We start from the raw sequence: 26,495 nt of genomic DNA on the forward strand, positions 1-26,495 counted from the left end.
AGTAGGTTTAACAGACTTGGGGCACTGATTAATCATAGCAGGGTTCAACCATGAAAATACCATTACAAACAAAACCTGGACCTCTACTCAATTTCTATTTGCTAAAGCTCCAGAGTTCTGCGTGAAAGTTGGTTTTTCCACTTTGCAGCTGCACAGCTTGTGCTCAGTGTTGTAGGTGCCTCACATCCTTCTATAGTGATCCGGGCTCTCCCACTAGAAAAATAAATGGTAATATGTAGAGATGTGAGGGCACAAGTGACAGCAAAGCTCTCTGAAATACTTTACAAATGCCAAGTTTTGCAGAATTGCACGGAGGGGTTGGATATCCATTTGGAGATTTGCTCGGGAAGATGGGTGGGATTCCCAGCCAGAATACTCTGTAGCTCCTGTCAAGGGGTATCAGTTATTTCTAGACTTTGCTGGACAACAGACAACATAACAATATGAAGCCAGTGCCTAATGTCCCATTGCTGGAAATTGGGAAGCACTGCGTGGTGGTAACTCGCTTGGGCCTGTAATTCACAGTGTCACGACTCCAGGAACGGAGCAGTCCGTGGGAGCTGGAAAAGCAGCGAGCGGAAAATCCGCGCGCTCCAGCACGGCAAAGGGAGAATCACAGAGAGCGCCCCCGCAGCCTCCGTCCTCGGCACAGAGAGGGGACTCCCCCATCGTCCAAGAGCCTGAGGAGCCCCAGCTCCACCGGGAAAGCCTCTCTCCAAGGAGATCTAGTCTCGTGATAGTGGAGTCCACGGAGGAGCAGACGGAGAACTCTGGAAGGGACTATGAAGAGCAATCTTTAGAAAAGGTAAATGAACAACTTTTCCTCAATGTAATTGACACGGTAAACCAATTTTTATGTCTCGCTCATTGCTTAAGATAAGAATATTTGTGATGAATTTGCATCTGGCACTGAGTTTTTTTTCTCCTTCCCTCTGCGGTTAAAAGGGTCAGGTAAAGGCTTTTCTCCTGAGGTTTTCAAAGTTGAAGCAAACCCAAAGTCTAGACTGGTAATTCTGGCTTCGCTCTACCCTTCTTCAGCCTGTGACAGCTACATCTGTGCCTGAGAGAGACAGAGTGTCAGTAATAGGGGCAGAAACAAACCGAAACAGATGTCATGTGGGCCAAGTAATAAAAGTAAAGCTCATGAAGAAAGGCAAGGCTAGCCCAGAGCAGCGTGAGAAATGGTGGGAAAGGTCTGTGAATCAGTGAGATGGAAAAGAGACAGCAGCAATGCATTGCAGGGTACTGAGGATGTAGGGGATGAATGATGTTTATGTAGCAGGCAGTAAAGAGATACAGAGACGGGAGAGTGAAGAGGATATCAATAACTGTACAAGGCAGGTCTTGTGTGGAATGAAGGGACCGCATTGCAGCGTTCCGAGAGGGGAAGACATCCACCAGCAAGGAAAGAGGGCAACCATACGGCTTTTAGTGGAGAATTAAAGTTTCCTGGCAGATGAAGGTTTAAGAAGAAACAGCTTGCTTTTCCCATTCTAAGTGGAAGAAAAGGAGCAGGCATCCTTGGGCAGGAAATGAGCTTTGTATGTCAAGTCAGAGCAGAGAAGGCGGAGCTGTGCTGAGGAAGAAATTGTTTCACCTTTGCGTTCATTAGAAACAGGCCCTTCTCTCTTTGCTGCTATGTGGCCAAAGGTATCACCTCTAGAATGAAGGGTTTCAAAGCTTTGCCTCTGGGATCTCAGGGCAAGGTGGAATTTAAAGTGTATCAGACGATTGATAGAATATCTAGAGCAGGGCTCAGAACAAGGGCTGCTGGAGGACAGGCTGCCCTCCAAACAATGCACTGCTTTTCCTCTTCTTTCACTGAAGTGAAACAACAGCAGCAGCTGGTACCACCAAAAACACCCCCCACCTCCCCTTATTTATTTTCCCCTTTATGTTTTTATACTGGACCTATTTCCCAACTGATTCTTTTCTGCCTCTCTTTGCCTTCTGCCGCGTTGGTTTAAATTTTTAATTCTTCCTTATGCAGGATAGACAAGTTCAGCACTTGTTACTAATTTTTCCTGATCTTTCTGAGGCTACTGCTACACTGTCCTCTAGTTAAAACTGTTCAGTCCTACTGTCTGTACCCTGCGCTCTGCACTTCCCCCTGTGGAGGATTAAAAGGGTTTTGTATATTTTTTTCTGTGTAATTAACCCAGAAAGCATATGCAAAATGTAGGAATCGCAGAGCTGGTGTAGGGAGACAGAAGCTGTAGCTACTGCTAGTGCCACATACAGAGTCCTGCTTCCGTGCTTCCCCTAGGAGTTAGCCGAGGAGTTAGGTGAGCTGGAGCTCAGCTCGGACGAGGACGAGATGGTCACTACCAGGGTCATCCGGCGCCGGGTGATCATTCAGGTACCGAGTGCTGAACGACTGCATGAGCCTGTGCTGCCTTAGGCCCTGAGTTGGTGTTGCTCCTCAAGCTGGGATGCTCCCAAAGAATGCATCTCCATTGGATACCGCCGCTCCAATACCTTAGGATTACAGTAACACTGCTAACCCCACTCTAAATTCCATAGATGCCTCGGTAGGAGGAGGATGAAGGCTTGTCAGCCCCATGCACAACAAGGTCAACTAACGTATCTTTGCCCGTGTGCTGTGGCATCACTTTTCCTTGCATGCCTTTCTGAGGATTTATTTGCAGAACAGGTTTTTTTCCCTAACGCTGCTGATTCTTTCCATTCTGTAACCAATTAACTGATTTTAAAACGGCTTATTTCAAGACGCGCACGAAGGCCTCACTTCACACAGCTTTGTTCTTTGTCGTACAGGCCGATAGCATGCCTGAAATGCCACCAGAAACAGTCACAGAAGAGCAGTACACAGATGAACATGGCCACACAGTGGTAAAGAAGGTATTGTCAGTTCTGCCCCTTGCTACCTTCCTCCTCTCCGTAAAAGGAAGGAAAAATCATCCACAGAAATGCCAGACTTCCTGCTATGAAGGGGCGTGGTTCAAAGAGTAGACAGTGGAAGGAATGAGAATTTCGGCTCATGGGAGATACCAAAGTTTGAACAACAATTTAGATTCTCAAAACCATTCTGCGTTGCAGTGTATAACCTAACAGGATGTAGTTTGTTAACTTTCGCTAAAAGCTAAGGAAAATTCTGCATAGAACCACACATTTTAGAAGAAAGATTCTTGTTTAAAAACCCCACCAAAAAACCCACTCCAGCACAGTCTTATCTGAGATGTTTGTTTGTTTGCTTGTCCTAATGAAAGCAATGGAAGGCTGGGTCTGTAAGGGTCAGATAAGCCCAGAGTCTAGGTGTTCAAAATCAGATCCTGCTTAGAAAAGCAAATCTGCACGGCCTGGAAGTGAAAGGGGAACTTCTGTGTTCCTTTTTTTATCTGACAACTCGGTGCTCAGCGATTTGGCTTAGGACTTGGCTGAGCTGGGCCGGTGGCAAAGCCCGTGTTCTGTCTTCAGAGAAGACATCACACCCCCTCAGCTGGATAGGGTGGCTCTGGAACCTCTTTGAATTCCTGGTAGAGTAAACCACCCCAGGCAAAGATTCCTTGGTCATGCTGCACAGGTGTGAGCATAAAGGCTTGGGTCATCCACAGAACGATGCACAACCATCCTCCTCCTGAGCAGTTTTACTTCTTGAACCCTGTAATTCTTTTCCTGCTTTGCCAGCCAGTGCCTCGAGGGCTTTAGCACCAGATGAGCCTCTTGAGCAGGTGTTGAGGAATGGAACAAGGAACCATCTAGATGCAGGTTCTTTCACGTGGGACAAAATGCCCTTTGAGCAGCAAAGACTAGATAGAGAACAAAGAGGGATCTTTTACTGCTACTTCTCTGGGGACTAAACTCCATTCCTTCAGGTGACTCGGAAGATCATCCGGCGCTACGTTGCTCCAGATGGCGCGGAAAAAGAGGAAGTGCTAATGCAGGGAACACCGCAAGCCCCCGTCACTGTGGAAGAGGGAGATGGTTATTCCAAAGTGGTGAAGCGAGTTGTGCTGAAGAGTGACAGTGAGCACTCGGAGGTAGGGCGTGCTTTGCCTGCCGTGGCACAGAGCAGCAGCGCCCCAGCAGGGCTCTTCGTCCCTGTGGCTTAGCGTGCTCATTCTGCCACTCACTCCTAGAGCCCCACGGCTACAGTAAATTTACCTTGCTGGTCTCTTCTTCCTGTGACTGAAACAAAAACTGTTTCAGAGCCAGGTGATTAAAACAAAAAAAACACCCAGAAAGGTAAGTGCCTTCCTGCCACGCTGCACCGTCTGGCCCTACAGGCATTTGGATCAGCACAGCTGAGTTGTGATGGAGGGCAAAAGCTGGCAGTGGGGGCGTGCTTTCAGCAGTGCTGGGCCAAAAGCAAGGTGGAGCAAGGAGTCATTGGAATTGTGAAAAACATCGCTGAGACTTTTGCTTGCCAGAATTACTCAGCAGAATTAATTCTGTAGGAGTAAAATAATAAGAAAAAAGTCTTAATTTTTTCCCCTTTTTTTCTATTTTCCTTTCTTTCCCCCCTTTTTTTGTTTTTTTCTTTTTTTCTGTTTTCCTTTTTTCATTATTTTCCTTTTTTCCTTTTTGTCCTCTTTTTCCTTGTTTTATCTTTTGTCCTTTTTTATTTTCCTTTTTCCTTTTTTCTTCTATTTTTCCTTTTTTCCTTTTTTCTATTTTCCATTTTTCTTTTTCCTCTTTTTCCTTTTCCCCCCCTCTTTCCTTATAATTCCTTCTTTTTCTCTTTTTCTCCTTTATCCCCATTTTTCCCTTCTTTTTTCCCTTTTACTTCTTCCCCCACCTCCTTTTTTTCTCTTTTTCCTTATTTTTTTTTTTTTTTCTCCTTTTCTTTCCAGCTGACCCTATCAGATCTACACTTTGCCGTGTGGAGCCCATGGACACAGAAGTTAATTTGGCCCAAAGGGTGGAATTCATCTCCAGCTTACTTGTGCTTTCTAACCTTGCAGGTGACCCTGTCCGAACCTGCTGTTCTCTCTAGTGCCTCCAAATTCCAGTCCGAACCAGTGGAGGGCCGGAAAGTCAGCAAGGTCATAAAGACCACGGTAGTGCATGGAGAGAGGACGGAGAAACACCTGGGGGATGCCAGCCTGGCTTCTGATCTGCCGTCAGCCAAAGAGGACTTCGAAGAGGTAAAAATCACTTTTGCTGATACATTTACAGCATTTCAGCAAGTGTCTCCACAACCCCAGGGACAAAGTCTGCTCTCCTGAAAGGTTTTGCTGGTGGCCCAGCAGACTCAGCTGGTGAGTCCTAAGCTGAGTGTAACTCTGTTCTTAGACTCATCTTACAAAAAGATGATAAATAAAGAATGTGTAGTGAAAGCTGACATTGCAGAATTAGGTAAGACACTTGCTAAGACCAAAGGAAAACATCATGGAAGCTTTGTGTGAAATTCTTACAAGTCTTGGGTGTGAGTGCAGTTAAAACTCCTTCGTGTGTTACCTACCAGTCATGGAGGTAACTGCAGAAGTGGTTACAGTAAAGCCCCACCCTGGGTAAATGGATGCGTTCCTTCCCTGGATCCAGTCTCTTCTCCCCTTGATTAGCATGTCTTAGAGGTGGAAAAAAATACACAAAATAGAGAAATAGATAAAAGCTGTGCCGCAGTAAGTGATGCGGGTATACGGTTTGGGTTTTGTGACCAGGAATCTGGACGAGCAGCCTGGTTCCCCTTCCCTTACAGAGGCCAGAACTGTCTGGTAATGGTTCAAAGAAATGGCTTGGGAAGGAACACTTAGCTCCCAGCTGCCACCTCAATAACTCCACAAGTCTGGAGCCACTACTGTGACACGCTTTGGTACAAGCATGGCTGAAATGAAACTGCCCCATAGGAGAAACCGTATGTGATGTGTCTGCAGGAGGGAGGGATGCTTTAAGGGATGCAGTTGCTACTTTCAGGTGCCTGTTCAGCATTTTCTCAGCATTGGGCTGTGTGAACATGAAGGACAAACCCAGGTGTTTGGGGTGTGTTGTAATTTGAAGTTTATGTTCTCGTTGGAGGCTTTGAGCTACACAGGTCACCACATGACAGTGCACGTCCCTGCTCTGGTAGAGAAAGAAATCAAGAAAGACGATGGATCAGTGCTTAAAAGGTTTGGCTTGGCAAGCTGATGGTGTGTTACTGCAAACAAATTAACAGTGTCACAGGAGTGGATTGCAGTGAGTGCCTGCAGTGGAACTAAAGCAGTGACTAACCCGGCAGCGGCGATGGCATAAAGAACACTGAAATAAAGCACTCACACACCACTGCTACAGGAGCTAGTACAAAGGCTGGTCTGTATTGCAGGCCTCCGGGGCCAGATAGGGGAAAATGCCCACCTGCACAAGGGGTGAATGGAGTTTGATCAGTTCAGCAAAGCAGCAGAGTTCTAATGGAAAGGGAGAGGAATGGATGGGTGGAGAATGGATGATGGGGAATGAAGGGATGATGGATAAATAGGTGATGGATGGAGAATGGATGATGGAGAATGAAGGGATGATGGATGAATGAACAGATGGATGGGGAATGACTAGATGATGGAGAACGAATGAAGGGCTAGGTGAATGGATGGGATCAATGATGGAGAATGAATGAGCAGATGGAATGACTGGATGGCTGAAGGCATAAATGAATGAATGACAGGATGATGGAGAATAAAGATATGGATAAGGAATGACTGGATGAGTGATGGAGAATGAAGGAAGAGCTAGGTGAATGAACAGTGACTGAATGAGACTGGATGACTGAGAGAATGGATGAATCACTGGATGATGGAGAATGAATCGGATGATAACAGAGTGCAGGAGAGAGGAGATGACCTCCCCTCCTCTGGCAGAGAAGGCTCTCTCACAGAGGTCTTTCTCCTTCAGAGGGGTGCAAGCCAGAGCAGTAAATGTAGCAAGTCCTTGCCGTGGCTACCTCAGCTCACTCAGTCCCTCTGGAGGTCCAGGCCCTGGTGGGCCTCCTCCACACATGGTCACCCCCCATCCATTCATTCTCATCCAGGCTCCAATCATCATTCTCCATCCATGTTCCAATTACCATGCAATATTCATTCTCAATCCGCTTTGACACCATACCCCCATCTTTCAGTCTCCATTCATCATCCAGTCTCCACACCTTCATCCTTCACTCTCCATCCACTTTCATGCCTTTCTCTGTGGTTCTAGAAAAGAGAGGCGGACATGGGGTGGTAACAAGAATCCTCAGGTGGAAAACGCTGAGGAAGCGCACCCTGCATGACGCGTGTCAAGGTTTTTCATTGATTTTGCAGCTTAGCGTATCTGACAAGAGGCCCCAGTTAAAAGCACACCCAGTGAAGTAATGCCCCCGGTCTCTAGTACCTCCTAAAGCCACCCTCCTTTGGATGAGGACTTGGCCCTGTTGGTAAAAATCTGTCTCAAAGCGCTGATATCAACCTTGGAGTCTAAGGAATACCAAGACAGTATAGGGGTCCTGGAATTTGTTTTGTCTTTCTGCCTAGGAAAATACTCAAGCTCAGTTATGATAATAGGCTACAAATATATGTGTAAAGAATACAGAGACTATATAAAAGAAAAGGGGTAAAAATCCATAGGAGTTGACAACTGCATAATGGTTACACATTGCTGTGCCTTCTCTCCAGCATGTATAATTCTGCCTTGGAAAATGCTGAAAACCACAATTCTCTCAGACCTCCAGAGCTGTGGCCTTTCTAACTCAGGTCTCTCCTTTTTTTTGGTTCCAGGACAATACTAAGTAAAGCCAGCACACAGAAGAGGACCGTGATGAAGGACCGCTATGGAAAACATGTTCACATAGAAGAGCTGGAAGACACCCCAGAAGCGCTGCCCAGGGATGACCTCCAGCATGACCTCCAGCAGCTTCTTAGGCACTTCTGCCAAGAGGACTGGACACAGGAGGCCGAGTGAGAAGCTGCCGCCCCTACACAGCGCCACGTGACCCCTCCCGTACGCAGCCGTCACCGTCCCCGGGTAGCAGAGTCGTCACTGCCCCTCCTACCTGTGCAGCTGCAGTGAATTCATTTCTCCCCCCTCCCAAGTTTCATTTTGTGCTGTTAGGATTTTTTCACCCTGTAAGCTAATTTGTGACCAAAGATAGCATCCTTCAGGCAGGATGGTTTATCCGCCCCGCTGGCACCCGGTCAGCGTCGCCACTCGTCCCTGTCCCTTCGCTCTGGCGCTCGCTTACTGACACGGCCCTTGCCAAGCAGACTTCATCGACAGGCCTCTTCCACTGACTGTGTACATGCACCGTACAAAGGAGCTGACGTGTAAACTGTAAATAGCAGAGTATTTGAACTCACGAGACCGCGGAACGCTCACTGCCCGTCGTGGGTTACGAGGTGCGGTGACCCTGCGGAGCAGTGACCGGTCACAGAACGGCACCACCCGGACCGCGAACGCTGACTGACCCAGGAGGAAGCGCTGCGGAGCTACCGAGTACTAAGACTTACTGTTTAGAGAACTGGTCTAGGCAAAGGCTGCGAGAGTCAGGCAAAAGGCAGCTGTTCACATGAATCACAGCTGCCTGTGGCCATTAATAGTGCAGACACCTTCAGAGAGCCACTGAAACATTTCCAAAAGAAAAAGAAAGAAAAATCTCCCCCTAGGTATCCGAGTTGCTAGCAGCTCTACCTGCGGCACTTTCGCATACGGCATTAAAGCCTATAGATCTGGACCCGTGGCAGGGTGTGTTAAACAATCCTAACTCCGGTAGTTTCCCGTTTCCATCACTGCTTAGCCGACCTCACCGACCAACTGGGGGTGCTTCCTGCTGGCCACTGCACTGTAGATACCTACGGGACAAAGACTTACCCACTATACAAGGAGAATAATTAATTCACCGTGTTTTATCGAGATTGCCTCTTAGCCGATACACGCATGCGGCATTTGAAGGTCAAAACCAAACCCTCCTAGAACCATGTCAGCTTCTTGGCCCTCTTAGCACTGAGCGAGCAGTTTTTATCTTCTGATCAAGTGTTTTTTAAAGAACAAGTGCTCACAATCCTCGGCAGACGGTTTCTGTTCATATTTTGTTATGTAACTATATTATATATATATATATTTCTAAACCGACCCTCTGAAAACCACATTAGCATGTCTGCACTTTTATTTTCCAAAAGGGGAATGTAGGGATCTGATGTTTTTTGGGTGTTCTATACCTTAATATTTAATGGAGGGAGCTCTGTAGGGTTTTAGCATTACACACATACACACCAACTTAATGCTTTTAAACAGCTGTTTAATTTTTTTAATAGTAGACTCAACAGCAGAGTAAAACCGACCCTCTCCTCTAGGAGCAATCCTTTGTCCAAGCTTATCTGGCCTTCTACAATTATAGCGTTCTTTGGGTTTTTGTTTGGTTTTTTTTCAATGACTCACTCAGTGCTCAGAACAAGGGCACTTCCTCATTAAGGTAATGATGCCAAAAGCATGGAAACATCTCTGGAGTTCTGGCTTCCTGTGGGCAGAACCACCTGAGGTGCCATGCTGACACTTTTTGGGCAGGCCAGAAAGGAAACTACAAGAAAAAAAAAAGTGTTTTGGCAGCCAAACCGAATGAGACCCGTGATGAAACATCTCACAGCACATCATGGCTTCCTGACTGTCCGAGACAGCACGGGAGGGTCTTCAAGGATGGGGCTCTCAAGAAATGCATTTCTGTTGTGTTATTTGCGGTGCAGATGATGTTCTGTGTAACAGCATAATGGTTATTCACCTCTTATTTTGATTTTTTGCTGTGTTATCAGAGAACTTGAATACTGTGAGAAGAAGTGAATTTTAAGTTGACGAATCAGCATCTTGTTCCCATGGTGATAACACTAACTGAATATATCTATGAGGGCATGTATTAGTTAAAAATTAAAAAGATACAACACTAACAATACATAGCTGCAATGTGTACAATGGCTGATTTAACTAAATAAAAATGTACAAGTGTTAAATGTAGCAACGGTGGCTCACTCGCTTTTACTGCTGCTGTGGTGGGACGAGGGGCGGTGCCCGCGCGGCGACCTCAGCTGCACCGTCAGAGCCCCGGTCCCTCTGTGCCCAGCTTGCTCGCCCATCACAGACACAGCAACGCCAGCCCCTAAGCCTAAAGCTCCTCTTTCCTCTCTTCCTCCTCCTTTTCCAAGGACAGGCAACTGTGTATAAACCTCAAATGACACCGCGCGCCCCTCCGGCATGCAACTGTCACGCTGGCCTGAGGACAAGCAGGGACAAACAGCCAGGGATAACTGTTGGGGAATTACAGAGATGCATGCGGCCCAGTGAGCCTCGGTGCCCGTGCTGGAGAGCTTGGCAGTGTCAGGGAAATGGAGACACTAGCACTGGTTTTTATATGTTTTTAAATCCCAACCCGGTCAGCTTCACCCGACAACGTCAGTACTCCCAAGCAGAAACACTATTTCACTGAAAGACACTGGCCACTTCTCCTTAATACCTAAACACCTTTCCTCTAGTCCCATTCATTTCTTATATTTTTTTTTAACAAACAAGTCATGAAATCCAGGGACTGACTTTGCACTGGACATGCCCTCACAAGTAGCAGCAATAATTCAAGTACTAAGTTACTCTTGCATTCCACCTTGAGAAGCAAAAGGCTTTCTATTTCTGCCTACAAAGTATATGAACCAGAACCTTTTCTAGTCCGAACATAACACAGCCCAGCAATGGGTTTTATTAGCAGAGCCTGTTCTGTCCTGCCTCTCTTCCCAGCAAACCCTGGAAGATGCCGGTGGGGCTCTATGACCAGCAGAGAGCTGTTGGCTCAATTCCACTGTCCCCGATGACCTTAGTGGTAGGTGCCACCAAAGGGTGGTACCTGTCTCCTTCCATTGATGACTTTATATTTTCACTTAATATTCCATAAAATTGGACTACAAGTGGTGGAGCATCCTGTGGGCGCTTCCTAGAACACATGGATTCACAACACAGAATACAGTGAGCCGGAAAACAGACAGATGTCTCTGCTGACAGGTCATGCCATGGGTAATCGATGGATTTTGTAGCTATGAGCCATATACTCCACACACTACAGCCTGTACCTTCAGGCCTTTGATAGCGGGCAACTTCCACATCCAGTACGCTTCCCTAAGGAAATAAACCCAAACGGCTTCACCCGCACCCTAAAACATTCACCATGTCCCAGGTCTGACTCTGCTGCAAACACTTGGCACGGGAAGGAGCATTTGAGAACAGCCCAAAGCTAGGACAGTTGTCAGGTCTCAAAATATCTGGTAAAGAGGTCAGTGGCTGTGATTCTTGTCAGCACAGTGACAACGCCAGAAAGAGCAGCTGGATCCTCGGCCTTTGCTGTGTTCTCCAGTGCCCTACACAGAGCTGGCTTGTCCTGCCAGGCCTAACCCTGTCCTCAGCTGTGGCAGCAGCAATAGGCACACTCCTGCTCCGCTGTCCCTGCCAGGGGACTGCACGCTGCGGGGCTGTGAAGACGCAACACTGAACCCACAGCTCATTCCTTCAGCTGAAACAATAACAGCCCGAACAAGGACATGCGGCCACACAACCACCCCCCGACAGGAAACCTGCTCACGCCCCACCACAGACCTGAACCCATCGATCCCGCTGAGCCGGCAGGACATTTCCAGAGCACTGACTGTCTAGTGAGGGCACCCATTTGCTTCCAAAACCAACTGACTCCCTTTTCTCCCCTGCTTTCTGGATCTGTTCCATCAAATCAACATCCTTTTTGGTCAAATTAGGTTGTGGGGTTTTTTTTTTTAAATAAATCCAACACCTCCTTTGTCTATTGACTAAAGCGATACTGAGTGATCATCATATCAGGCCCAGCACAGCTCTTGCTGAGCTTAAGGCTAAAGCTGAGCTCACCTGTCACCTCGCTTCCCTATAATTAAATCAAAAATAAATTTAAAAGAGCAAATAAACACAAAGAAATATCTCGACCAAATTAATTAACTGTTGTTTCCTCTGCTTCTATTGTTTCAGCAGCTGGCTGACCGTGAGGATTATCTTTTCCCCTTTGTCCTATCATTTCAGATCTGTGTTATTGTGTCCACAGGACCCCACGGGAGCTATCAGAATAATAGGATTAAAATAAAAAAAATTAAAAAATCAAAAGTGCATTTGAAAGCCTACAGAAGCGCTACGAATCTGTCTGAAACTCCCACACTGCCCACAACACCCTCTTGCTTCATGAGCCCCAGAAGGAAATATCAGAATTACATCGTGAGTAAAACGGGGGGTCTCCTACCACGGCCCTTCCCAGGGGGTGTGAAGATGCCTCCCCTCGAGTGGGATCTCCCCTCAAGGTTATTCCTCAAGGCTGAGAAATAAGATGGGCCCACAGCTGTTGGAATGGATGAGCAATACCCATCTCTCCTTACCAACTAGCTTTAAAATCATTGCTTCCGTATTCCTTCAGAAAGAGTGCACTATACTGACACCTCCAGCTACCCCCACTGGGTACTAGATCATTTTCATTAAGGTCTTTTAGTCTATTTATTACCATAATAAATCATTTCCTGTTTTATATGCATAAATGTGGCTCACCATCCTTAGTCCTGCAGGGTAAAGCTTCAGTTACACCTGTCCTTGGACACAGACCACGCACAAAGCCTGGATGTGCCTGCACCCAGACCCTTCTCTGAGGAGAGGTTTGGAAAGCCTGCAGGCCCTTCTGCAGCTCTGGACCCTTCCCCACTAACCTTGGCCTGCAGCTCCCACTCTGCCCGGGACAGCGTCCCTCTCCATGAACTCCAGAGGATGTGAATTACAACATTTGCTCCAACATTAACCCAACTTCTGGAGAGGACGTGGGGGAAGCCACCTTGGAGAGAGCCTGTTCTTTCCCAGGGTACACAGAACCAGCTGCTCTATCTGCAGACCCCCTGTGACTTCAGCTGGGGAGTTGCTGGCAAGACAGGAGAATCTTTCCAGCCGTTCATGCCGGGTAAGGACACAGGCTGCACCAGCCCTCCCTCCTCCATGTGAGGCTGCTTTAGCTCCGAGGTGCACAATACCAGGCTGAAGGGAAAGACATCTAAAGAAATATGAATCCCACACGCCTAAAGGACCATTCCTTGAAATACTGCAGAGTAGTGAGTCAGTCCCGGCCTTTTTCTTGTGCACCGTCTAAGCTATACAGTGGAAACCCACCGGTGCTAATCAGCAGGACTGAGCTGATAATATCGAGTATTAATTAATTAAGTCATAACTCGCAGTGAGGACAAAACCTCCGGTCCCTCCTCATCCACTCTCCCCAAACACGCAGAGAATAATACGAGGAGCATCTGAAAGTACCTATTTCTATTTCTATCTCCAGTGCCAAAATACAGCTTAAAAGAGCCGGTGGAACTTCCGTGAGTCAGACAGAAATAACCTCCCGGCTTTCTCTGAGCAGAGCTGGCCCGGCTTTCTACTGAACACCACTAGAGTGCAGCAAACCATCAGTATTTCGTAGAAAAAAAAAATCCAGAGTAATACTCCCACGATTTTTTTTAGCTTTTTCTGCAGTCAGATACTATTGGCGCAAAACTTCCCATCCCTTATTCGAAATTTTAGAATTTAAAGACCGTATGTAATTATTTGCACTCAGAGCGCTTCCCTGTTCCCACCCTTCACCTGATTCGAAGGACTGCAGCCAGGGAACACGAGGACTCTGTGCTCTGATCTGTCTAGAACCACTGGCTGCAACCCTCTGCGGTTGGGGTGTTGGTGTAACAGTTTTGGGGGTTTTTTTTTGGTGGTTTTGGGTATTTTTTTTCCCCCCCTAGTATTTTCTTCCCAATCTGTAAAGCTCCCCAAAAGTTTTCCCCTTCTTAAATTAATTTACAGTCACACAAATACATTCTCTGGCCAACGAAGAATATTTAAAAGAAATAAAAAAAAATGGGAAAAGGTGAACAGTTTCTGCCCTCCTGTTTCTACCTTAGCTGGCTAAACCCAGAGAAGGCTGTAAAGGTAAGGCACAGGCTGGACCACCTGTGGGCTCAGCCCAACCTGACCCTTCAGAAAGTTTCATCCCAAACCTAAACGGCTGCACTTCCAACTGTTCAGTGTCTCATCAACCACCCCGGCAAACGGGACTTGGAGATGCTGCATTGAAAGCACCGTCTGTGTTCTGAAAATCCTCATTGACTCTAAAGTATATTCCAAAGAGTTTTCCTGTGGCTTTCTACAACAGTAACAGTGCTTAAACAGAGTTAAATAAACGGAGAAATACACACAGAGAGACCACCTGCAGTTTAAGTTTGGGAGACCAGGTTACAGTTTCACGGATTTGATACTTTTTCCCTTTGCAATACGAATGAACAGGCTAATTGTCAGTGGCGACTAAGAACACGGTTCTTAATTGCATTTTGCACAAAGCTATTTTTCACGGAAATGGACAGATCCATAAAAACCCCAGGAAAACCGTGCATTACATAACATCCTCTGCTGATACAAATTCAACTGGTACTCACTCAAATGCCCCTTCCTCCTCACGTACCTCTAAAGAACACGATAATCACAGCTTCAGTAAAATAACATCACTACCATTTTAATAACATCTTTAGTTCCTTTGTGTTTCTTAGAACAAGATCAGAACAGTTAACTAATCAATACAACTAAAAACCAGCACCATATTTTGTTCAGCTGGTATTTCAAGACTCTTATCAAACAAACCATTTGAAAATAAATCAGAAAAGGGAAGGGGTACAACCCCCAACATCACTTTCCCCTCCCCTATTTCCTCCCCACATGTGAAAACCCCACAATTACAGCTTCACATTCACTTTTAATAAATAACTTTTCATCATTTTTCCTGCAGTCTATGAATCACTGAACAATATCAGATTCTTTTCAGTTACAAGGCTGAAATTAGGCAAACATAATTCAAACCACAACATATCTTTTCTTACTTATCAGATGGAGGGAGAAACACAACTCCTACAGCACTTCAGTGGTGGAAACTGCAGCATGGCTCGTCTGCTTCATCCAGGAGGATTTTAGCAGGCCACAATCCAGCATTTCAACTTTATTAGCAAAGCAAATTATTTGTTTTGAAATGGAAACCACATAAGAACATCTCAGTCACGTGCACATCTGAGATAACGAGTTAAAAACTTCAATCAGAGCTCAGCTGTGGCTCCATCTCTCCACAGTGGTACCAGAATAGCAGTGACTGATGTGCCATTGCCAGAAAAGGGATATTTTAAGTGAACCTCACATAAACCAGCACACTTTTACAATAATTGCAATGCAATTAAGTATTTCAGCATTTATCAATCCATGAAAAAATTGTGAGGAAACAAAATTTAACGTAACAGTTATCTTCTATAAAGAGTAAGCCACTACTATTAGTCTGATAACAAAGAAAGATTTTCACACTCTCGTTTCCTTCTAGTGTGACCAGGATAAACAAGAACATGTGGAAATAATCAACAGCAACCAGCGGATTTACATAATTTCTTTAAGCTCTACAATAACTCCAATCAGCATCTTTTAAGAACCACAAAATACTCCAGCAGCTCCTTTGCTTTTATCAAGGTGTGGCCAGTTCGGAACATACCAAAAACTCATCAACAATAAAGTCCTGGCAAACATCCAGCAAAATTCCTAGGAACACTAAAACCCATTACCCTCGGAAACTATGTTTTCATTCAAGAGGAACGTTAGCAGCAGTACCTTTTTCACGAAAGGACACCTAACTCCAAGGCTGCGAAAATAAACCAGCACATTTAACTGAGCTGCTCTCACGCTGCGTCTTGGGCAGACTTGAAAGCTCCCAAAATATGAAACACATCATTTAAACAAAGGCCCATGTGCTCCGGTAGAGTATCAAGAGCAGCTGTGTCCCAACACAGGTGGAAGCTTGCCTGGCCAACTGATACTCTGTTTTCCAGGCATAAAACACGCTTTAAAAAATAAAAGCCTCTTCCTCACAGCATGGGAAGCAAAGCAAAGCAAAGCACATTCAGTGGCAGATCACCGCCGGGTTCTTTTCTTTGCTGTGCAGGACACAAAGTCCCAAACCCCTCACATACGAGGGCCCCAACCTCCCCCCAAAATAAAACCATGAAAAATCACAACTTTAATCCAAGTTTTCACAACAGAGTAATCCCCGCACAAGAGGATCAGACCCTTGCTTTCCCACCAGAAGCTCAGATCAGCAGGACATGAACTCTTAAATTATCACCCCTGGAGCTTCACCAGCTCCTGGCAGCCTTTCCCCCCGGGCACTGTCCCCCAGATATGTTCTCTGCCACAGCACATCCCCACACAATGTACACCAAGGCCACCGAGGCTGAAACTCACGGTTTGTAGACCACTCTCACAGGAAAAGCTGCTCATTCCCACCGAGGCTTGAAGGCTTGAGAGCCCCAAGTTCCACAGCAAATTTCTGGAAGTTTCCTCTCAGAGGAGCAGAGAACAAATCCCACAGACCGAGGGACCTTCTCCCTCCGGCCGCCCTCAGAGAAATGAGGCAACTGTGCTCCCTCCTGATGGGAAACGAGGAGCACCTGGCATGCCCAGGTGAAGCCAATCCTCGAAACGAGGGGCAGGGCCAAACCACCTCGGGAGAGCCAACTCAGCCCCTCCTATGCCAGCTCCAGTGTGCTTACGTTTACTCTTTGGAATAGTAAAGGAGAACAATAAAAAAAAAAAATAATGAACAAACCCCGGAAAATGCACACACGTGTGAAGTCACTGCAGCTAAGGAGCTACAAGAAAGCTGGAGAAGGGCTTCTGGCAGCGCTGTGGAGTGACAGGACCAGGGGGAATGGCTTCAAATGGACAGAGAGCAGATTTAGATTGGAAATGTGGAAGAAACTGTCCCCTGTGGGGATGGGGAGGCTGTGGCCCAGAGAAGCTGTGGCTGCCCCGTTCCTGGAAGTGTCCAAGAGCGGGTTACACAAAGCTTGGAGCAGCCTGAGACAGTGGGAGGTGTCCCTGCACATGGCAGAGGGGTTAGACTAGATGAACTTTGGGGTCCTCTCCAACCCAAAATTCGGGTATGGCTCTCTATGAGTAATTTTGCAACTGGTGCCACAGGACATATTTATGCCCTGTGCTTTGCTTCCAAGAGCTTTGGGTCATTCGCTCCAATGTTTGGTGACTCCTCTTAGACAGGTTTGTGGCCCGGCTGTTCCCTGTGTACAGCTGCAAACACTGTGCCACAGACACCTGCCAGCAAAAAGAGTCAGCCACCCCATAATAATAACCTTGTTACTGCTGTTATTATTATTATTATTACTACTATGATTTCTTCTAGGTGAGAGCATCAGAAATACCAAGTGTGGCTATGGAGGTACTCCGACTGGGATCATCCAGGAAAAAGTGATCAGGTTGTTAATTCAGGAGGGGACTGAGGGAAAGGAAGTGAGGTAGAAGGATGGCAAAATGGAGGGGCCAAACACTGGGAGAAGGGATAATAAAGGTATGTGAACGGGGCCTGGGCTCGACCACAGCAGGTGGAGCAGGACAGTGAAACAAAACCCATGCTCCTGACCAAGGAGTCAAACCAGCTCCTGTGTCCAGGAGGTCCAGAGTGGGGGGGGGGGAAGAAGGCAGACATGATGCATCCCATCCCAAAATGGCAATGGCCAGACAGACGCGTCACGTTATCCTGTGCTACAGCCCATTCCCAGCCAGATGGTCCGTGCCCACTGCTTCCCACTGCTCTCGCCCTTCCTCCAGCACATCTAAAGGCTCTGGATGTGGGCTTGTCGTTCCAAGCTGTGCTGTCAGGCCCAGCAAGAGGCACAAAAGGCGGTTTAGTTGGTTCAGGCTGGCCACAGATGAGGCCACCCTCGTGGGCGGAGCAGAGCGCTCCGTCGTGGCTGCGTGCAGCGAGGTGTGGTGCATTCCCACCGCCAGCAGTGGCACGCTATCCAAACCTCCCTCAGTACCGCAGGAAACTGATGAGAAGACAAAGCTTGGGTCCTTGACCGTCTCCTCAAACCATTTCCAATCATCGAGGTGGTTTGGACTGGCCCCTGAGCAGCAGGGCTCTGCTTAATAGCGCTTTTATTGATAGCCCTTGGCAGGCAGGCGTGATTTTCCTTGCTCCCATCTCACGAAACGCCAGACAGCCCAGAAATATGAGTCTAAACGAATGAACCATTAGTGCCAGCTGGCTATTTCCAATTGAGTTATATCTTTTCTGTATTATGTTACATTGCTGCCTAGAGGTCTTTGCTTCTGCACTAAATTTCCCTAGCTCGCTTATTTTATTATCTGAGTATCATGACTGAATAGCGTACAGCAGGTTCTGTGCATTTACTCCCAACACGCTGAAAAAGACATTGCCATTTCTCTGAGGCCTTTACAACAGAGACTCTGAGTTACACTTTGTAGAGGGTGGCATTTATGGCCTTGCCTGACAATTGAAAGGCACCAGAAAAGCTGTTGCAGATTCCGGACAATAAGTCCCTGGAATATTGAATGGTCCTGGTTGGTTTCTGGCTGGTCTCCTGAACAGACAGTATTTCAGTGTAGAACAGAAAGCTGCGTGCAGGGACAAAACTTACAAATAAATATGTTGCAGAAACAGCAAAATGCCTCATCCCACAGGGTGTGGAAATACTTCTGTAGGAGGAGACTGGCAAAATCGCATATGGGAATTCAGACCCACTTTGATAGTGACAGGACCTCTATATCCCTGACAGCTTTTAAGCTCTGGCCTATGTCTGCAACCATCTCCAGCATCATTTTGCTATCAGACTTGAATTATATTCAACAGAAATTTTTTTCTCATTATAAATCACCAAGCACAGCTCCAAATTTATACCAAGGACTACATCAGAGTCCAAGTCCCTTAGTGTACTAAGCCCGTGCCAAGTCTTTACACCACTCACACTCAGCACTCCTTTAACCTTCCCATTCCACTGATTACAGCGAGCCTTTTATCTACTTGTTCTGATTTCTGATGTCGCCTGAACTGTCACATCAGTCATTAGGAGAACTTTTACCCTGTGGGTTGCTATTTGCCTGCACACGACGTATTCTGTGCACACCTTGAAGCACTGCCCAAGTCACAAAAAAATACCGACCCTTAAGTAGGAATAGAGACGAAAAACAACCAGGTAGTATTTTTATATGTGAGTGAGAAAAACGGTCAGACGTTCATCCCAACGTGGAGAATGTACTTTCACGAGTAACGCTTCTAGTATCATTACATGTGTCTGACAATGGCCTTCTTTGGCCAAATGGAAGCTGGGTTTATTTTATTTACAATACCGATACGCTTTTCTTTGTGCTGTTCTGGAGCTTTCCTCTGCTCGTCAGGATGTAAGACCCTTCACACGGTTAAGTGCAGTTCAAAGAAGGTATGTGTAGCAGAAGAGGATGACTAAGCCTGTGCTGTGTCTGTATCATCGCTCTACTCTCACCTGCCACTAAATTCACATTTTTACTTTTTGACTGCAAAGGAGAAAGAAGGGGAAAATTACAGTCTAAAGAGGAAATGGAAGACATGTACACAATATTTCTCTCCCTCACGCTCCCATTTTCTCTCTACATAAGTGCTGTTTCATTCCCTGAAACCAAACTCTTATGAGAAGCTGCAGCTCATGTATAAAAAGTATTCCAGAAACTTCCCAGATGTTGTCCTGAGTTATGAATCAAAAGCATCTCATTCCTCACTCATCTGACCTCCACTGACTCCTGAGGGGAGACAGACTGGCTGGCAGCAGTGGAAGCAAATGCAACGTTTCTCATAAATACAAATATGCATTTTTCTAGGCTGTGCTCAGATTCTTCATCATCACCATCACTGTCACTGCTGACAATGACAAGTGGGTGCTCCAATAAACCACCACAGAAATGATGAATGACTCCTCTGGGGTTATTTCTGTGCCATGGTGGGACACCTGATCACATCAGACTCCTGCCACAGTGCAACGTAACGTCTGCGTTATTTTACCAAAATGAGCAGTTCTGGTCAAACCCATTTGTGCATAGCCCAAATGACCTCACTGCAGCTGTACGAGTTCTGCTGTGGACATCTCAAACTGTCAATCATCTCAAACGGACTTGGACCCTAATAATACCTGCATTGCACTGGTTTAGCTCATTTCCCATTTGCATCCATAAATTTGCTTTCGGGAGCAATAGGAATAAAGCAGGCAATAGGAATAAATTTTCTTCCATACCTCCCACAAGCGCACGTGCTCCCTGAAATATAGTGAAAAGCCTAAACTGGAGAGATTTATTTCATGCTGTGTAAATTCTGCCTCCTGGAAGAAGGAGGTAAGTGTAGGGAATTGACTCCAAAAACTAAGGATAGCCCTAAACTCTGTCACCCAGCCCCTGCTCTGAAAGGTAATACCCCCCCAGCACTCACCTCTGTAAGCAGATGCTAGTGAAAGGGTGAAGGATAGAAGTTTTTACAATCCTGAACTCCCCTTTTCTAGCGCAGTAAATTACAAGCTGAGGACACCACTTACCTGACCGATCACCTCTCTTGTGTCAGCACACCAGGTGTTTTCAGCCCATGGAACAGAGCGGGATCTCTTTGTAATCGGGGCCAAAGGACAGGATCTCACAGCAATGGCCTGGGAACAGGTTGTCCAGAGAAGCTGTGGCTGCCCCATCCCTGGAAATGTTCCAGGCCGGGCCGGATGGGGCCCTGAGCAGTGTGGTCCAGTAGAAGGTGTCCCTGCCCACGGTAGGTGGTTGGAACTTTTAGGTGCCTTCCAACCCGAACCTTTCTGGGATTCTATTATTCTATGAACAAAACAGATTTTTTTGTGCTCACGGACCTGGAGTAGTGTCCTAGGGTGACTTAAACTTGGACAAGTGGCTAGTAGCTCCCAGAAATTTTGGTATCATCTCCTAGTAAAGGTAGCGGAACGATCTTGGGCTGGTCATGAAACTTCTCTTACCCCTTAGGTTCAAAAAAGCCACCTCTGCAAAAATATATAACAGCACCTTTTGTTGTGTCCCAGGCTGTGTGTGTATGCCATGTAGCGTCACATTTGAACCCAGTCACTGTGAAACCAAAACCTTGTCATTGTATCTTCTCCATCGTTCATCCCCACCTCAAATCTCCCTTTGTCTAACTGCCAGCTCAAAAAGATTCATCTAGCATCTAAACATTTAGGTCAGTATCAGTGGCAAAAAGAAAAAAAAATAATAAACCCTAATAACTCTGGGGTTGTTTGGGTTTTTTTTTTTGGTTTTTTTTTTTTTTTTTTTTTTGGTTGTTTTTTTTTTTTCCTGGGAAGGATTTTCAGTGGTTGTCCTTTATTTTTCTTTGCCTTTTTTTCTGAACGTGCAAAGACAATACAGTGCTAATATTTAACAGCTGTCTTACCTATGAATTCCAGAGAAATGCAGGAAGCCAGGTTTAGCTGATATGATTAACGGGTGTGACATTCAGGAGTCCCCGGATATTCCTGCTCTGTGAGGACAGCGGTGTGTGGCTGCTGCCCCCAGTTCGAGTATTGCCCTCAGAACAGTGTGATGTGCCTTTCATCAGATCTGGGAAGTGCTGCAGAGTTCCAGGTGCCAGGATGGATGTGAACCTGCCTTTTCAGAGGGAGCTCACCTGGGGCTAGCGCCGGGCAGTGAGTGAGAGCATGAGACTCTTTGAGCTTTCCTTATAATTCTGGCCATAAATCCTTCACAGGCATCCCGCAATCACTCTCGTTCAGGGAAGGAAACTCACCCTGGGACCTAGAAACCCCCGGCGTCCAGTAACTTTGTGGCCTTGGGCAAATTACACGCCGCCGGGATTTTAGGCTGATGCAGTGACACCGTGAGGAGTAATTAGCTAATGCTTTTAAAAGGCTCCCAGTCAAACACCAGGGCACGGCAACACCGCTCCCAGGAACACTGCCTATTGTCCCAGGCTGCGTCCTGGGACACGGGTCTCACATGAAAGGGAGACACAAAAGAGAAGTGGGGGGGAAAAAAAAAAAAAAGGAGGATGGGGGAATAGAGTTTCAGCCATACAAGTAAATGATTCATTCCAAGGAGCGCAGGTTTCAAGGAGATAAACGCCATGTGGTAAGAACCTCAGGGTTTCACGTGGGAGGAAGATGAGAAGGTTGTGAAGGGAAGGAAGGCAGGGCAGGAGCAGTAGGCAAGGTAAGAGGCGAGCATCCGAACGGAGGGGCACGGAGCAGCAGAGGGGCGTTTGGATGGAGCGGTGAAAGGATCTAACAGAAGAGAAGCCTCCACCTGCCGTCTCCTCTTGCCACCAAAATGTTTGGATCTTTGTGCCAGCTACTCCTCCTCAGAGACGAGTAGCGTGAGCTGCTGAGCCCTCTTAATGAAAACGGTACTCCTCATCCCCCGGCTCTTCCACTCTCCCAAATATCCCCCTTACATCCTTTTGGCAGGCAGTGCAAGACCGTGGGCTGTAAAGTAGCTCTGCCTTGTCATGTGTGAAAAGCTGGTCTTAACTGGGAAGCTGTTTACAGAAAGGTGTGAATGTGGTGAGACACAAATACTGAGATCCCCACTCAGCTACAGGGGGGAGAATGAAACACTCTCAGTGCACCTCAGGGTTCCAGCCTTGGAAACCCACTGCGAAGGAGGGATCAGCAAAGCACCGGGGCTTTTTAAGCCTCAGTTTTTCTATCTGTCCACATATTGCAATCCTCAAACACATCCATTTGTTTAAGAAAAGAGACTTGTAATATTTCTTGCTCTCAGCTTTGTGTTACTCAGTCCTGGGCGTTTTTTAGCCTTTGGGGCACCTTCGCTTGACAAATGCACAGGGAAAGGGACCCTTCCTGCTGTTGTCAGGCAGATTTCGACCATGTTTTAAAAAACTGCATCCAAACAAAAATTAGATAATTCCCTGCTTATTTTTCAGGGAAAAAAAAAAATAGACAAAAACTGTCTCAGATATTCACTCAGTAGTTATGGCACTGACCTTGCACAAGGAACACGTGCTCAGATTCCTGGCCGGAATGCAAAAAGAGCAAAACCTCCCACTCGTGTCTCCCAGATCCCTGTCAGTGGACCTAAATCCAGGCCCTGAAATCAGCCTACTGCTGCTCTGCTTATTTGGCTCCATCACTGAGAATTTAACTATCTATGCACAGTGCTTTGGTCCCAACAGGAGACTGAAACGGTGCCTCCACAACCAGACCCCGCAAGGATGTGCCGACACCCTCTCAGATGCTGGGAAGTAGTTAATTTCCTCATGTTGCTCAAAATACTTTCAGGAAGCGAATTTAAGTCTTTAAGAGAAGGTAATTTTGTTCATTGCCACAGAATCCTCGAATCCACAAGTTCTCCAGGGTTTAGAGAGAGGGTGTGAACATTACCCACGCAAAGAATAGCCATGAAGGGCTGGAAATGGGAACTGCCACACCAGTCGCAAGTGCTCAGATCAGCACCGTATCCTCCAGGCAGCCTGAGGCCACCCAGAGAATCAGAAACCAAGCCTGCCAACAGAAGGCTGGCCATGCTACCAATCCCTCTAGGTGTGTGTAAAGGTGCTCTTTAAAATCCCGTTTGGAATAATGTTTCGGTAAGATTAGATTTATCTTCGATTCGGTGTGTCTTTGAAAGGTCATGGAGAAGAGGAATGGAGGAAAGCCAGTCACCCCAGAGCTCCAAAAGGGCAGGACAGGCCAGCAGGCTGTGCTGCCATTCAGCCAGACCTGGGACAGGCTGGAGAGCAACTCAGGGAAGCTCAACAAAAGCAAGCGTGGGGTCCTGCAGCTCGGGCAGAGTAACCCCATGCACTCAGGCAGGTGAGAGCCTGATCTGCTGGGAAGGGGCTCTGTGGAGGACAGAGCACTCACTGGCAGGAGCTGTCCAGAGAGGCTGGGGAGTCTCCTCTGGAGATGTTCAACCCTGCCTGGACATTAACCTGCTCTGGGTGAACCTGCTTTGAGCAGGGGGTCGGACTAGATGACCCCCAGAAGTCCCTTCAAACCCCAAACATTCTCTTACTTTGTGATTTAAGGAGTGCTGTCTCTGGGGGTTTCACACGGAGGCTGCTGTGAGAGAAGCATGCAAAGCTGTCAATTACTCACCTAGAATATATACTGCCCCTCACTAATCTCCTTTCCAAACAATTTCCAAATTACTTTAATAATTTACTAAATGCTATTACTTAAAATCATCTACTTTCGATTAAAGCCAAAAGAATGCCTATATGACAGTGCAAATGCCTATAAGGTTAAATTCCATAGCCCTTCCTGTGTTGGTGGAGGATTGATTTGAACTACTACCTTTACAACTTCTGATTGTTTATCTTGGTAGGGTGATCCAGGGGCTGGATGATTTAGAATTTTGATAACATAGTGGGATACAAACAAGACTTTTCCAACATACTTGTTGTGTTTGGGATTTTTTTCTTTGTGAAGACTTGATGGGAGTTGAGGTATCCATTTGAGAAACTTCATTCATTCCTGAAGGTTTTCCCTAACTCCATTTGCTACAATGAATAAAGGCAGGCAAATTTTGGCATGACCCCACTTTTGTGCTTTACTCTCTGAAGTTTAGTGCAGGAAAAAAACCCCCAGAAATCACCACTTGTACTTAGGGAGCAGATGTTCAGGTGCCCGTTTTGTCTGAGGAACTTACCCAAGTACCTTAAACTGAACTCTTGCTTCTTGCTCTGGTACTCACCTCTTCTGGGTGCACAGGACACAGCAACGGTTCAACACGATGTTTAATTCAGTTGATGTCTTGCTCTAACATGACAGAGGTGCGTGCTTGGGAGCACTCTCTTCTCCATCCCTGCTAAGGGTTTGATTTGTGTTTAGGTACTTTAGGAGCTGTGCGGCTCCCAAAGACAGGCTCTTACCTCTGCTCTCGGGCTGGTTGCTGCTAGCAGGGTCCCTTGGAGTTACTGAAGGTCCCGTGAGTGTCACCACCCTCGGCAGCTGTCCTCTCTGACAGCCAGCCCTGGATGCCTCAGCAGGGCGGGAAAAGGAGTGGCAAGAGAGCTGAGCAGTCTCTTCTCCCCCAGGGTCGTTCTGTTTGCCATGAGCTCTCTCCCAGTGCAGTGGGTTGTGTATTAATGAATTAATACTCCCCCCTCCCCTGCACCAGCCTGCTGGCTCCTGGGAATTTCCTGACAGTGAGCAGGGGACTCGGTGACAGACACTGTTGCCAGTCCTGTCCTGACATGAAACACCACCTTTCCACTATGGGCTGACTTAAGAGGATAGCAGAAGTAAGAGCAAGGCCCTCAGCTGTAGTAAGGTGTGTCGGATTCCCAAAAAATGCTGTGCTGCAATTTAACACAACTTTTCAGGGGGTGGCTACACACACTCAGCCTTTGCTATTCTAAGGAAGCAACCCCATCTCAACCACTTGTCACATTTTGCCATTTAACAGTGATAACTACTTAGAGGTCACTGTGATGAATTAGGGCCTGATTCCCAATTAGCTCCTAAGACAGTCCAGCCCCACAGCTGGGTTGTGGCAACAGCTTTGAAGAAAGAATGTGACATTGCTGTAACATAGAAATACTGCTCTTCTACCTCTTTGCCTTGGAAATCCTTTTCTATCAGCTTGTGGTTTTTGTTTTTTGGGTTTTTTTTTTCCACTGATTTTCTTCCCCCCACACTGATTAAATGTTCTCCTCTTCTCCAAACCTACAGTCTGCAGTGCCTTTGGCCTGGGCTGGGTCTGGACAGGATCATGCTGGAACAGGCAGCTCTGGCACTGCCGTTCTGAGGCATGTGAGCACCCAGAATTCCCACCTCCTCCTCCTCCTCCTTCCACGTGCACGCTGCCTTGGAAGCGGATCCTGCAACCTGTCCTGCTCAGCCACATGGATCTGTGCTAGAGAGGGAGGGGAAGGGAGGGAAGGCTTCTGGTCTACTCTGCATGGTTTTCCTCTCCTGTGAGGCCTGGAAAGGCTGCAGGATTACTGAGTCTCCCCTTTTGTGAGCATCCAAACCTCCCTATACTCCTGTACAGAGGCGTCAGCCCACGGCTCTCCCTGCAGGAACCGGGGCTTTAGCAGTTGGACCTCGCAGCACTGAACTCCAGTTCACCCACATCTGTCTTTCACCAGTAATCTGTAAGGAAGAAAGAAGCTGAAACTCCTGAAGCGATTTGGATCAATTCCTCAATGACTACAGTTAATTTTTTAAACTAATGGTGTTTTCTTACGATGGGTTATGTATAAAGTATGACTGCACAAATTTAAGAAGAAAGAAAAGCCCTGAGAAGCATGAAGTAATTCTGTTTCCTGAGAGAATAGCCCAAGGAGATGATAAATTACCAAGGATTAATAACTCACTGAAAAAACAGTAAAGTTAATCCTAGACACAAGGAACTCTGGATGTAATACACCGTCCTAGGAAATGTTACTTCTCTTCAACGTGTCCTGGGAGGGCGTTTTTAGAAAACAGAATCCATCTGATTACCTCAGGTATATGTATAGGGTATATTCAAGACCCAGGAAATAGTAATTTTCAGACCCTGAAATATTGTGTTCCTTACTCTCATTAGAAAGTGAATAAATGAAAGGAGTGGGCTCCCTTCTGCTCAGAGCAAACAGCCTCTTCTCGTGCACTCCTAAACAGAAAACAGTATTACAAAGCCACCAGGAGGCAGCAGATTTAAATATTTGTGCTATAAAAGAACAA

At 46.6% G+C, this 26,495-nt stretch overlaps 1 protein-coding gene across 25 annotated transcripts in view; it reads left to right on the forward strand.

Annotated features, from left to right (window-relative positions):
- The window catches only part of ANK2 (ankyrin 2), a 181,915-nt gene extending 172,009 nt beyond the window's left edge, over nucleotides 1–9,906 (forward strand). For 17 of the 25 annotated variants that reach the window (XM_066184818.1, XM_066184825.1, XM_066184829.1 and 14 more), the window contains 6 exons: nucleotides 526–805; nucleotides 2,776–2,859; nucleotides 3,834–3,998; nucleotides 4,923–5,105; nucleotides 5,977–6,068; nucleotides 7,683–9,906. In XM_066184818.1, coding sequence (XP_066040915.1) covers nucleotides 526–805; nucleotides 2,776–2,859; nucleotides 3,834–3,998; nucleotides 4,923–5,105; nucleotides 5,977–6,068; nucleotides 7,683–7,866 — 988 coding nt within the window. In that variant the 3' untranslated portion in view covers nucleotides 7,867–9,906. Of the gene's footprint in view, nucleotides 1–525; nucleotides 806–2,266; nucleotides 2,360–2,775; nucleotides 2,860–3,833; nucleotides 3,999–4,922; nucleotides 5,106–5,976; nucleotides 6,069–7,682 lie in introns of all 25 variants that reach the window. The other 8 variants (XM_066184811.1, XM_066184814.1, XM_066184835.1 and 5 more) reach the window with 1 other exon arrangement.
- Nucleotides 9,907–26,495: the final 16,589 nt, after the last annotated feature.

This window comes from Chamaea fasciata, unplaced genomic scaffold (assembly GCF_029207755.1).
Source record: "Chamaea fasciata isolate MVZ Bird 193981 ecotype frontalis unplaced genomic scaffold, bChaFas1.0.hap1 SCAF_6, whole genome shotgun sequence".
Taxonomy (NCBI): domain Eukaryota; kingdom Metazoa; phylum Chordata; class Aves; order Passeriformes; family Sylviidae; genus Chamaea; species Chamaea fasciata.